The 14,315-nt window shown below is 30.6% G+C and overlaps 2 protein-coding genes across 2 annotated transcripts in view; one reads left to right on the top strand and one right to left on the bottom strand.

Annotated features, from left to right (window-relative positions):
* The window catches only part of LOC113514256 (putative fatty acyl-CoA reductase CG5065), a 106,887-nt gene that overhangs the window by 74,338 nt on the left and 18,234 nt on the right, over positions 1–14,315 (bottom strand). The window lies entirely within an intron of this gene.
* Positions 1,491–12,325, top strand: LOC113514461 (putative fatty acyl-CoA reductase CG5065). The gene is made up of 13 exons (XM_031908165.2): positions 1,491–1,573; positions 4,366–4,446; positions 4,799–4,915; positions 5,805–5,962; positions 6,355–6,445; positions 7,006–7,151; positions 7,776–7,885; positions 8,423–8,506; positions 9,542–9,650; positions 9,823–9,899; positions 10,545–10,707; positions 11,113–11,370; positions 12,057–12,325. Exons 2-13 carry the CDS (start codon positions 4,372–4,374, stop codon positions 12,232–12,234), a joined length of 1,566 nt encoding a protein of 521 aa, XP_031764025.1. The 5' UTR covers positions 1,491–1,573; positions 4,366–4,371; the 3' UTR covers positions 12,235–12,325.

The raw sequence follows: 14,315 nt of genomic DNA, 5'->3' as shown, positions 1-14,315 counted from the left end.
CGTGTCACACTACCTATTCTGTCCATCTTTATTTTAGCTATATGCAATTGCTGTCGCGGATAAAAAATAATAACAAAATAAAATCGATTTTTTTTATACAACGTAAAATGGCAAACAAGCTAACGGCCCACCTGTAGAAAGTGGTAGCCGTCGCTTATAGACATGAGCAGTACCATGGACATAACAGAGTATACTGTTTCGCCCATGATACCCCCATGCGTTGCCATTCCTGAGGACTCAGATGTTATTCCTCTGTACCCAGTAAATTCACGCCATATCCCACCCTTCAAACCGAAACACAGCGATGCAAACACAACTGCTTCACGGTTGAAACACGAATGGGACAGAGGTACCCAAGCAATCGATTTTTGTACAAAGTCTCCCTCTGGTAAAGACTTTGAGCATTACTACTTGTATAAGGTCATCGAACTCTGGAAGACCTCTGACTTAATTAAAATATTATTACAATGTTGATTTAAGTACACATGACAAATAGTTTTCGTAATGGAATTAAAAGTAATCACTTTAATTCAACACGACTTAATTATGTATTTATTTTGTTCACAAATGCACATAATTGACATAATTATGATATATAAAGTTAAAAATATAATTAGCAACGGCAAAACAATACTGCATATATAAACTATAGGTGACCGCCGGGTCTACAGACCAGAACAGAGTGGATTGAAGTGCTTGGATCAATTAAAGAAAACGGTTTCTACAAGAAGTTTATTTATTAGTGTAAATCAGTTAGATTTTTCCAACAGTACGATTGAGGATACCCGATAGGTCTTTTCCGACTTTATCATCAAATCCCTTATGGAATATTAAATTCCTTATGGGGAGCCGCATTATCTAGCCCTATTATAACTATTAGTTTTTCTTAACAGTTGGGAGAAGAAACTGCCATGTTATATTCGTTATGGGTGGAAAACTCCTATTAATTGCTAGATAATAGGTCTTTCATCAGGATTGTCCTTTACCATACTTAAAAACAATTTTTTTGTCCATAGCCTAAATAAATGTACCTACGCTAATTTTATAATTATTTATTGCCTTATATATCTATATGTACATATTCCTTATCCCATATACAATTTCCAAATACTTTATCCAAATATTTATTTACAATGTCCATTTTAACGTAATTAATGAGTTTAAAAAAAAAATTAAAGCGCTTCAAACGGGTAAAGACATTTCCATGGAACATTCTCGATGAAGTCAGTTTTCAAAGAAAAACATCAAAATCTGTTCATTTCTTAAAAAATTACAATGGTACAGATAGACAAAAGATCCGAAAATAAATGATATATCATCCCTTCGCTTGTGTCGGGAGTAAAAATGCGGTTGAATTTAGAACCTCTTTCTTTTCGAAGCATATCGAAAAGTAGTCTGTGCTGGTAAAGTACACTGTTACTCAATGAAAGGTTGCGATGTCCGATTATAATTCAATACGATATTCAGGCATACTTCAGTTTTAAATTTCATACTCTAGTGGGTGCACACGAATTGCCCGTTGTGGTTCATACTATTATTTTAACTTTTTTTTTTTTAATTAATCTGATATCAGGTAAGCTAATTATATTATTTTTACTGAATTAATTTAATAATAATTAATATCATAGAGAATTTAATAAACGATAATAAATAAAAATATATAAGAAATATTGAATCTGTTTATTCCTATTTACATTTAAATAGTATTCAATATTACTCGTACTACATAAATATTATATAAACTTTTTAAATATATTGCATAAATACTTTAACGACGATTGATCCTTGAGGTAGTTATTTGTCGAATATTGTTTCAACTATCTCGACCGATTCTCCAGATTTTTTTTATGTATATTTGGTGTGAGAATAAGTCAAAAGTATATTTCATACTGCTGTAGGTGATTAGGATGGCTCTATCTCTAGTTTATATGGCAGAACAACGTTTGCCGGGTCTACTAGAAACATATATACAGATATTATGATAAATCTAAACTTATATCGAATAAATTAAGTCTTCTTTTTTAAAGCAACTTAGAATGGCAAACAAAAATAAGTAATGAAATTGTAGAATTCTTCTCGCGATTATCTTGATAACACATCAAGGGTGTCAAGAAAGATACAATATTTTTAATACAACATAAATTGGCAAACTAGCTATCGGACTTGATAGAAAGAGGTGACCGTCGCTCATAAAAACATGAACAGCATCATGGACATCACAGAGTATATTGTAAACGATAATGAGTTTATCATTTTCACATAAACTAAAATATAAGCATATATTGCAGTTGACGTAGCGAAATAAACATTAATGCTATAGTATATAAAATCCTCACGAGCCAAAGTACATGTATAATGATGGAAAAAATATATTAAAAAAGGTTATTTACATTTTATGTTACATAGGTAGTAAATTTTTACTATGGCAAATCAATTATTTATTTTAGATTTAAATACATCAGTTAAAACATTATAAATACAGGAAACTTAATGTGAAATGCTTATTATGTACAATTAAACTAATAGAATACAGACATATAGATGTCATACATCTTATTATAATCGAAACAGTTGTCAGAAACGGCAAGGGTAGTAAGCTCATAAAATTCTACTATTTCACATATTCACATAAGCATCTTTAAAATGAGTATAATTAAAAAAAAATACAAAGTTATTGTCGATTTTTTATGTACATTTATTAGATCACATTACTCCTATAATGTAAATGTAAAAATAATAATGAACATGAAATGTAAAAATAGGTAAATACAATACTAAATGACTTTGTTTATAAACTTTCACATTTATCATAAGATTTTAACATAAGAAAATTTTCACATACAAAATATTACAAACGTGAAAGAGAATTTGTTTGTTTGTAACTTTTTGGCTTGTGCAATTGTCGTAAAATTTAGTATACACGTACTATTTGGAGAAGAGAAAGACATAGGATACTATTTATCTCGATAAACACTTGTACATTATAAAATCCATCGAATATATTTTCTAGAACGTTACAGAAATATTATATTCGAATATTTCCATATCGAACAGGATACAATGCGTAACAAAATAACAACACATCACAAAAACACCACCTGATATGCAACAAGTAACTTCCCTTGAAAATTGCTTATTGAAACTTCCGTTGACAAAATGATTGGCAACATATTATTATTTCAAATCCTTTATTTGGACATCATCCTTTGGCAGCTTTTTATTTTCTATCAGATAGACTATCTGTTTAGCACCTTTGTATTTTTTTTAATAGAGTGAATATGAGTCAATAAAACCAGCTCTTGCTACAAGGTATTCTATAATTACTAGTAATGTTTATGTATTATATGTCTATTTCTTATGTATTATGTGTATGTATAATTATTTTAATATGTTCCAATAATTATGTTACATATTTTTCACCACCACTGCCCTTCATACATTTTCCATTTCTACCTAATGGTGGAGAATGCCATATCCCCTTAAGATTGCCACTTGTACAAAGTTTTATTGTGCAATTAAGAATACATTAATATAAAAAATGAATTAGTAAAACTACTTACCCTATGGATACCTATACATTGACAGGGTACCGACGAGGGATGATAGGTGAGGATGAGGCCTCTGATATACTTATTTTACTGTTTGGGATGAAGTTAGATCAGTTGACCCATCGTAAAGAATTCATTACGAACATTCATTCATTCGCACTAACGTAACCTAACTTTTATAATTATAATTTTTTACTATTTCTCATATATCAATTGTTTTTTATGCAACTTGGAATGACAAACAAGCTGATAGTTATCTCAATGGAAAGTAATAACCATCGTCTATAGACAGAATCTTTATCACTTTTGATTTAATATGTAAAAAAGAACTGGCTTTTATGATTTACATATATTATGTACATAAAGTACGTATTTGCAATGGAAAAGGTACAGAAAAATATAAATTAAGTAATAAGAAGTGTAAAAGGCCAGTGATCTAGACAGAGACAATAACAAAGAAAATCTAAGTCAGACAAAACGCCGCTGTCATGTCTGTTCGACCAGTTCCAAAGAAGAAGGTGAAATATCTGTGTACAATTTTATTAACCTACTTGAAGTAATGATGTTTACAAGTGGTTATGAGGCGAATATGTACAATATTTATTTATATACAGTACATCTATAATACCATTCATTCATTGTCATTCTTGAAGACTATGGTGTTATATCTATGTATTCTGTAATTTCACTTAAAATTTGCCGAACCCACTTCTTGATCATAATAAAATGAAACATATTAGAAAATCAGACATTTTAAGATAAAACAAGCAAAAATGATTAATGAAAATTTTATTATTATATATGATTTTATTTATAGACAAAAATGGCGCCTTCAGTACCAGAATTTTATAAAGGAAAATCCATTCTTATTACTGGGAGTACTGGTTTCGTGGGAAAGGTAAGAATAACAAGCCCATTTTGCTTTGCAAAAAAACACCTAATTCAAATAATGATAACAATTCTATGAACAATATTTTGTCGATAAATTATGTTATAAATATTTAAATTTAAAATACAGATTCGTATGTCAATGTCCATATAGATTTCATTTTGCAATGAGCAGTTTTTTACTTCGCAAATAAAAATATCAACTTTTATATTTAATATGGGACTAAAATTAATATTTATTATAATCTTTGGACACTATATTTGGGGCATCACATGTGTATTGTTAACCCAGAAGGAACCTTCAATGAATTAATTTTTCAACCTTAACTTGTTGGCACAAATTTGTTTCATAAACTTTACAGGCTCTGGTGGAGAAGTTGCTTCGCAGCTGTCCTGAAGTGGATACGATATATCTTCTGTTGAGGCCAAAGAAGGGTTTGAATAGTGAAGAGAGACTACGCGATCTCAGTGCCAATAAGGTAACATGTAACACTTAAATCATGTCATTGTTTAAATAAATAATAATAATATCAGCCCTCCTAGATAAATGGCATATAAGAAAACGAGACAGTACACAGATTTGTCCATAGATTAATAGGATAATAATTAGTTATTCTTAAGAGCGTCTATAACTTTATCTTGACGAAGTGTGGCAACGTTGCAAGAATTTGTCAATTTTCAAAATAAATTAATCCGAATGTACAAAATACAAAACACAAAAGGAAGTATTGATACAGAAATATAGTCTCAATAGACAGGATATTGGTTTATTTTCAAATATACTTGCAGATCCACATTCCGGAATGGCAAAATCTTTAATTGCTATTTTTGTATCAATAATTCCCTTTATTAAAATAGATTACTAAGGTATTATTTATTATTTATTTGTGTATTAATGTATTAGGTATGTGAAATACTTTTTAAAATTAGGGTATGATGAGGCTGACATATCCTTATAAGGATAAAAACCACTCTAAATAAAAAAAAAAAAACAATTAAAGACTGACTGATTATTTAAAAAATGCTTTGACTACAAACTAAACTGTTAATCACGCCATACTATATTTATTATGTTATTACTAAAAATTTTAATTAAGATGGCGAAAAAGTATTTATCATAAGGTATAAATTTTTTAGCGGTATATTTATATGCAATATATTTAATGAATAATGCTTTATATCGAAGTCAGGGCGTTTTTTGAATAATCATAAATAACTATTGAAATTTCTTCCATTATTTTTGAAAATTGACAGAATATTGCGGCGTTGCCATACTTCGTTGTGTATGTTCTTAATAAACATAATTTTCTGATAATGTCGCTAAAAATTTCATCACTTCCTTTCATCTTACTAATCACTCTTCTGTAGATATTCGAAAATCTAAGAGAGAAGACTCCAGATGTATTCAAGAAACTCAAATTAGTTGCCGGAGATATCTTAGATAATGAACTAGGAATATCACCTGAAGACAAGATAGAGTTGCAAGAACGCTGCAATATTATCTTGCATAGCGCCGCTTGTGTTCGGTATGAATTTTATGCTATCTATGTACCTTCATGGCATGAATTTTACACTACAACATATATCTATTTATACAAAGCGTTTAAAGTTTACTGTAAAATTATAATAACTTATATCTTTATAAAAAAAAGCCTTTCTTTTCATAACTATATAGAAAGGAATTAAAAAAAAACTGAGATGATGCACAACATTCTTTTACGCTTCACTTTAATACAATACGCTAGTAAACAAACATAGTTCATCTGACGTTAAACGATTATCGGGGTTCATTACCCATCAATACCATAAGTGTCATGCGCATATCAGTGACCTTAAAAAACTTTACGCCCTTTTGAGATTTGAAAATACTTGCCCAACACTCTTAGCGAGTTATTTTTAATATTATTATTTGTTGCAGATTTGACCTAAAATTGAAAGATGCAATCGATATGAATACGAGAGGCACGCTACGAGTTTTAGAACTTGCTGAAAGTATGAAAAATCTTCAGGTAAAATCAGGTTAATTGTTCACTGCTAAACATAGACCTCCCCTATAAAGAAATATTTTGTTAGTATTTGCCACGCTTGGCAAGCGAGTTGGCAACCGCAGTTAGGCTTTGTTTGTTGATATATTAAGAGAGATGCTGCTGATTATCCGTTGACCATTAGGTTTCTTTAATCGCCTCTTCACGACACACATAGAAAGGTAGAAGTGGTCCATTTTATACCGAAACCACACGGTAAAAATCAGGTAGGTATATAGACATTATTTAAATGTAACCGCGTCGCGGTAAGCCTTTTTTGTGAATTTAAAATATGATACAGCGGTACCAATGCTGACGACCTTTTGGACAGTCTCCATTTAGGGTTAAATTACTAAAAGCAAATCTATAGACGGAATAATTATTTTCGAAAAGCAAATTCGGTACGAGCCATATTTGACTGAGATAGTTCTTAAATATTACCAACATAGATGACATTGGATAGTTTCTGTTTGGAATCGAATTACCATAAAACAAAACTGTACGTGAAACAAATTATTTTTATAAAAATTTTATTTTTATTACAGGTATTGGTGCATCTATCAACAGCGTATTGTCGTTGTTATTTAGATGAGATGGAAGAGAAATTATACCCACCAGCCCACAAGCCACGAAAAATTATGGACATTGTTGAATGGATGGACGATGATACACTTAAGTATTTGGAACCTAAGTACGTAATTTGGTACAGAACTAACTTTTGTCCACAACATTATACATGTCAATTTTAGAGTCGGTAACCACTTCTAGATAAAATAAAAAAAAAAGTAAAAAAAAAAATACATAAAATTTACACTACATTTTAATCACATTCAATTCAATTAGGTTGTACTGGGCATATATAGAAAAATCCTAAAAAGAACAATAGAAACTAAAACCATTATGGTTTTAGTTTCTATTGTTCTTATTTAACGACAGTTTCCAGAGGAAGTATGTGGAAGTGAATCTGATAGATACTAACTATGAGGTTGCTAGTTCCGTAATTCTTTTCCCTTTAGAAATGAATGTTGGTTGGATAAACGACTAAACAAATGTGGATATGATACTAAGTGAAATAAAGGATATAAATAGATACAACTAACCTATCATGACCAATTTATGTTTTGAGCTGAAGTTTCAAACTCCGAAACAATTTTACATCCAAGAAACTAGCATTGGAAGGAAATATAGTAAAGGAATGAATCTTTGAATGAAGCCCTTTAGCACTTAGTTTTCTCTGCTGTATAGAAACCTAACATTATAGATTGATAGTAAAACGCATTAGTTAAATATAAATATATCCATTACAATATTGCAGGCTTATAGCTTCAGAGCCAAACACCTACTCGTACACAAAAGCTATCACTGAAGACTTGATTGCTGAGTATGGCGACAAATTTCCAATAGCTATTGCCAGACCTTCTATTGGTAAGTTGTTAAACAATAGATAAATATAAAACTTTTCAGGACTAAAAAATCAACGTCATCAATATTAAAAATCAATATTAAATTTAAAAAATTGATATCATAATTTGTTCATAAGTGGAAAAGATATTGCGATACACATAAAAAATACCTCCGATCCGTTTTTACGGTCACCATAACAGCAATATTTAAATATTGCTGTTGCTGTAAATGTAATACTAGATTTGTTTTAGAAACTTTTAAATCCAACGAAAAACGGAAGACAGGATTTCTATTGAAATTCTTCGGGTTTTCATTAATTTGGCTTTTTAAAGACTTTTTAATTACTAAAGATTAGTCGAAAAAGAGTGACATAAATTTGTTTATGGCTTTAGCAAATTCAAACTTACCATCGTTGGAATAACATAATGTAGTATAACAGATCCATCATTGCATTCAAAAACACTTAATAAACTACAATACTTGTCATTATTTTGTATATAATATTTAATTATAGTTTTCTATACGAAAAAAAGATTTTATTAAAACGTTCTTTTCTAGTGACTTCTGCATGGAAGGAGCCGATACCTGGATGGGTGGACAATTTGAATGGAGCCACTGGTCTTCTTATTGGAGGCGGCAAAGGTAATAATCAAAACTTTATTATATACAGAATTTTTTTAAGCTTTATTCATCAGTTCCTATATGTTGTGTTATTTTAAACGTTTTTGGTATAAAATATGAGTCAGCTGTGTGGCAAGTTAGTTAGGATGATTAAATAATCATCGATGTTTATATCTATCAGCTGTAAACTTTATTTGTCCTTAACTGTTTTCATTTTCAGAGGTACATGTATATCATTATTTGTAATAAACCATAACACGTTTGTTATATTTCTCAGTATATATATTTGCAGCCTTTGTATCATGCTAATATTCGAGTCGCATGCACGGGGAGTGCACATTGTCTTTTTTGTAATACCTGAAACTTCAATAGGGTCTCCGCTATATACTTGTTGATAGAACGGTATCATCGGTATCAGTGGCAATAGTAACTTTCTCGATCTCAGAAAGATCTGCAGTACACAGGGTGTATAGCACTGGACCAAGTACTGATCGTTGAAGCACGCCTGCTTTAATTTCGTGGAACTTAAATGTATCTTCATCCTCAAGCACTTGAATATTTTTTCAGAAGGGTACGAACTCATGAGCAAGTAGTAGCTATGTAGTAGACTGGTTTTCGACTTAAAATCAAATGTCTTATGCCATACCTTGTCAAATGTCGGTTTTATATCAAGGAAGGTTGAAGAACAGTACTCCCTGTTCTCTTGAGATCTTCGAATTTGCTTACATACTCTATAGACTTGTTCAAGTATATACAGAATGATATAGAAATAAAAAAAATATCATCTTATTAGGAAGTATTCGAACACACTTGAAAAAAAGAAGAGATCCTTAATTTGGTTGCTTTTTTATTATTGTTACCTCATAACTCCATTATTTAGAAACCGATTTAAAAAATTCTTTTTTATCTGAATGGATACACTTTCAAATTGGTCCTATAGAAATTTTATCAAAATCGGTTCAGTAGTTTAGTTTTTAAATCAAAATAACTAGTTTTAACAATAGTTTTTGTGGATTCAATCCTTTTGTGTACTAATTCTTCCATGTCTCTTTTTAGGTGTTATACGTACAATGCATTGCGAACCGACGTATACAGTCGATGCGATAGCTGTCGATATTGTAGTTAATGCATGTCTACTTATTGCTTATGTTACCGCTTTAGACAAGTAAGTAGTTTTTATATAATCATTTACCGTTGTAATGGCTTTTCACGAATCAACGGTTTTCTTTACATAAGGCAAAATTATTACTACTAGTACTTATACTAAAAACTTCAAACAATTGTTAAGAGTTTAATAAAAATATTACCTTTAATAAAATTCTGTTATTTATTTTTAGGCCTAAAAAAGTTACATTTTATAATGTAACACTGTCCAGAATTATAAAGATAACTTGGGGCGAAATAATAAAATTAGGTAAGTACTGAAGTCATATCTCAATATTTATCTAAAATTAAATCTAGTTTATCGCATTATTTTTCCACGCAGCGGGAAATTTTGAATTATTGATGATACATAATATATTATATATAAATTCCTAAACTGTTGTCCAATTCATACGACAGCAGCGTGTCAGCACTGATTTCTCTCTAATGAGAATCAGACACAAATGTATTACAATAATGTGATGCGCGTAATACCCCTGGTACTGTAGGCGTTTATAGACTACGGTTATCAATTAGCAATGGTTGGCCGTATACTTGTATGCCATTTCTGTGGTATAGAAAAAAACTTAATCTAAACTTACGTTCTTAATTTTAGATATATCTAATTGTTATTGAAATGATCACGTACAGTGTGTGTATACAAATTATCTTTCACGAACGCTCAGGCTGTCTAATGAGTTCCAACCTACCTACTAAGATTATCCCTAGATACTATAGTATAGGGCTCTTCAAAAAGGGTATATTAAAATTTCTTCAGGGTCGGCAACCTGCACGTAATGTTGTTGCAGGCGTTCATAAACTACAGTGACCTTTTACCATCAGACGGGCTGTATGCTTGTTTGCCGCCTTTGTGGTATAAAAAGAATATATATACATTTTAATATTTAATTTTCAGGTGAAAAATGGGTGGACAAATATCCGCATACCGTGGCTCTGTGGCATCGTGGTGGTACTATTAAGTCATATTACTGGCATCACCAAATCTGCGTTTTCTTTTATCACATTATACCTGCCTATTTAGTGGATGGTATCCTGTTTTTGATGGGAAGAAAAACTTTGTAAGTATATTCTACTTTAAGATCAGGACTCCATCAAGGGAGTCTTCCAGGCAAAAACTGAGCGCGGTAAAATAAATTCACCGCTCTTTCAGAGTAGATTTCATTGCGGTTCAGGATCTTAAGATCGAACATCAAATTAAGCCTCTAAATTAAGAAATTTATCTTTAGATCGATTTAAAATAATTATTACTGTCTTCATCAGAGAACACGTAAATTGCATTCTGATAAACGCCCAGAATGCAACGTTAAAGTCCTTTGTGTACAACGAAGACAGCCTGGCTAGATTGGGCATTAAGAAAGGTCTTTCAAGACTGTGAAAATATTAAATTTTTGTTTTAAGCACAGCATCTGCATGAATTTGAAATATTAATGTATCAAGTGTAAACACAGTTTATTTATTTTCAGTTTAATTAATGTTCAAAAACGTATAAGCCACGGTTTAGGTGTACTTCAGTACTACACGACAAAAGAGTGGTACTTCAAGAACGACAATTTCAAGTCTCTTCGTACACGAGTAAGCAAAGAAGACAACGAGGCTTTTTATACAGATCTCAGTAATTTGAATGCCAATGAATATTTGAGAGATTATATATTAGGTGCCAGACAGTTTTGCTGTAAAGAAGATCCATCGACAATTCCAAGAGCTCGCAAATTGGCGAAAATGTAAGTTTTGTGTTTATTTAATGCATATTAATGTAAATATAAGTCAGACAAGGATAATTATAAATTTTGACGTAATATCTTAAGAATCTTTACTCCTTAATTCATGCCTGCCCTGGACAGAATTATTAGTAATAGAGACTAGTGGTGCCAATGCTAGTAAAAAACACTGATAGTTCGATCTCCCCTGAAAATGAAATGTAATGATGGATGGATGGATGATGAAACTATTTTTTTAATAGCACTGATGTGGCAAAAAAACACACGCCCACCAAATGCTAAGCGGTTACCTTAGTCTATGAAAGCCTGCAAAACCAAAGGCATTACACACGCTTTGCCGACTCTGAAGAAACCTATTTATCCTTTTTTTAAAAAACCTCATGCTGCAGTACCTTGGAAAAAACTCAAAGGGAACCTCATTTCATATATTATATAGGTCAATTAATCTAATTCTATACTTACCTATTGGTGTTTGCGCAGGCGGAGTTACCATTTTATTTTCGTCCATCAAATCTAGGAAATCTCCAATTCCCATTCTGTGAATTTTAATGAAGATATGTATATCGTCATATAAGATTATAATATAAAATATTTAATGAAGGTATTGTCCGAGATGTGTATTAATCACTCTGTAGAACCAATAGTTATTTCCTAACAGATATTAATAGAAAATACCATATTTGTTTCAGCCGCTATGTACTGGATGTTGTTGTACAAATATTATTTTATGGAATTTTGGCTTGGATATTCTATTCCAATCTGCACATCATCACCTCATCAGTTCACTACTTGGATGACGCGCTGAAGAGTTTATCGCCAATTAACAAAGTCAACGCTGAAGAATTTATAACTTATCTGTCATCATAAATATAATGTTTTTTTTTTTATTTATCTGTAGTAATGTGTCTTAGTCTTAACCACGACAACTCATTTATGTTCCGAGAAATAAAAAATCTAAATTGAACAAATAGTTTTATTGTTATATATATATATATATATATATATATATATATATATATATATATATATATATATATATATATATATATATATATATATATATATATATATATATATATATATATATATATATATATATATATATATATATATATATATATATATATATATATATAATCATTATCGTCATAATCATCATATTAGCCGTTAACTGTCCACTGATTAGTTAGTTAGGCTTTTGGTGATGTTTTAAGAGGATGCTGCTCCCCTCTGTTACTTTTACGACGCCCTTGGGAAAAGAAGGGGTGGCTTATTCGATGCCAGGTCCACATGGCAGAATATATGCAATAATATATAATAAATATGTAGGTACTAACCTATTTCCTCAACATGCGATTTATCTATTTTACATTTAAATAGGTAATTATATAATAATTTATCTTTGTAAGTTTATATTGGTATCTGGTGCTTAATTAGGAACTTAATTTATTAATAAAGATTGGCTTAGTCTACCTGTCGCCTCTAGATAAGATTTAGATTCGTGCTAGAAAAAAGGTAACCGGAAGCGGCGAATAAGCGACTAGCTGCGCTATTACTAGCAATATTCCCAATATAGATAGATACTTTTTATTATTTGCTTCAAAATATACCTTATTAAGACGACTTCAACGCGGTTCTCCCTGGAAACCATTTTTGATGATGAATTCGTCACGATGGGCCAACGAATTTGCAGTCATCACTATCACTGGTGCCCTACTAGCATATACCGATAACATAGACGAGCATACTATAATAGCTTTTTCAACCAATAATAAAAAGTACGCTGTCCTGTAAAAATTATCCAGGTCTCAGCACCTCTACCCGTTGACTTGGGAAGCGATTGTTAGTAATAGATTCTAACAGCTCCATTACTAGCAATATACCCTAATTAATTAATTTAATTGGTGCTTGTTGAATTTTTCACGATGGGCCAACTGACCTGCTTTCATCCACACGTACCATCTATCACTGGTGCCCCGTCAGCGTATACCGACAGCGCAGGTGGGATTACCATTTCACTATCACCCATTAATAAAAAAAACCCATTGAAGGAAGGCTTCAACGTCGGTACATGCGTGTTATTTTAAAATTTAATTATATATGTTTTAATTATGAATTAAAGTGCAAACCGGTATATACGTATTCTCATATGTACGTATATTATGCGTATTTTAAAAATGAAAACAGTCTATTCTAATAAAGATTTCACCTCAAAGCCAAAAGGGGTTTTCCATTGAATGTTGTTTTAATTATAAATTTCCATAACTAATAACTGACAAATGTTTATTTTAGTTTTATTCAATTTATTAGTTAACACAATATGCTATAGTATGATAAATGTCCTTAGCCATGGTATGACGACATTTGATAAACTTACTCTTGTTCTCGTCTGTCATATTGTGTCATATGACTATCATATCAGTGCTGCCATTTTTGGGCATTTAACCTCTATATTCAAGTAACAAAATAAGAAAAATATTTGTAAGTAACAGAAGGTGTATCTACTGAGAGCAGTATAAAAGATTTTGTACGTGTAAAAAATATAAAATTTCTATTTAGACTTATTTATTTATGTATTTATAAAAAAAAACTTAGCTATTTTCCGGCATAGGTTGCATACAAACTATAATAATCAAAATATAAAATATGGCAGTATAACTATGATTTAAATTATTAATAAGTAGGTACATAACATTCAAATGTTAAATAATAAGTACCTACGTTGATGGTAAATTTTATCTGTAATTAGTAATAAAAAAGTTACAACGAACAAATTTTAATATTTTGGAAATTGAAAACCTATTTCTTTTTATTATTTTTTTATGATTCAGGTCCCTAATTTATTTCATTGCGTACATCACCGGTTTTTTTCTTGTTATCATTCCTGTACTTTAAAATTTGTATATAGCAACATTAGAGGTGTTGGAAATTTTTGTCAAAATAAATAT

Source organism: Galleria mellonella, unplaced genomic scaffold (assembly GCF_026898425.1).
Source record: "Galleria mellonella isolate WM207_F2 unplaced genomic scaffold, CSIRO_AGI_GalMel_v1 utg172, whole genome shotgun sequence".
NCBI lineage: Eukaryota > Metazoa > Arthropoda > Insecta > Lepidoptera > Pyralidae > Galleria > Galleria mellonella.
Note: the sequence above shows the minus strand (reverse complement) of the source record. Positions and strands in the feature narration are given on the sequence as shown.

Bases quoted from the DNA above. Each gene is read 5' to 3' on its own strand.
- LOC113514461 (XM_031908165.2), top strand. From the start codon at position 4,372: ATGGCGCCTTCAGTACCAGAATTTTATAAAGGAAAATCCATTCTTATT. The intron at 4,916-5,804 runs GTAACATGTAAC...ACTCTTCTGTAG, and splicing joins GCGATCTCAGTGCCAATAAG to ATATTCGAAAATCTAAGAGA. The intron at 6,446-7,005 runs GTAAAATCAGGT...TTTTTATTACAG, and splicing joins AAAGTATGAAAAATCTTCAG to GTATTGGTGCATCTATCAAC.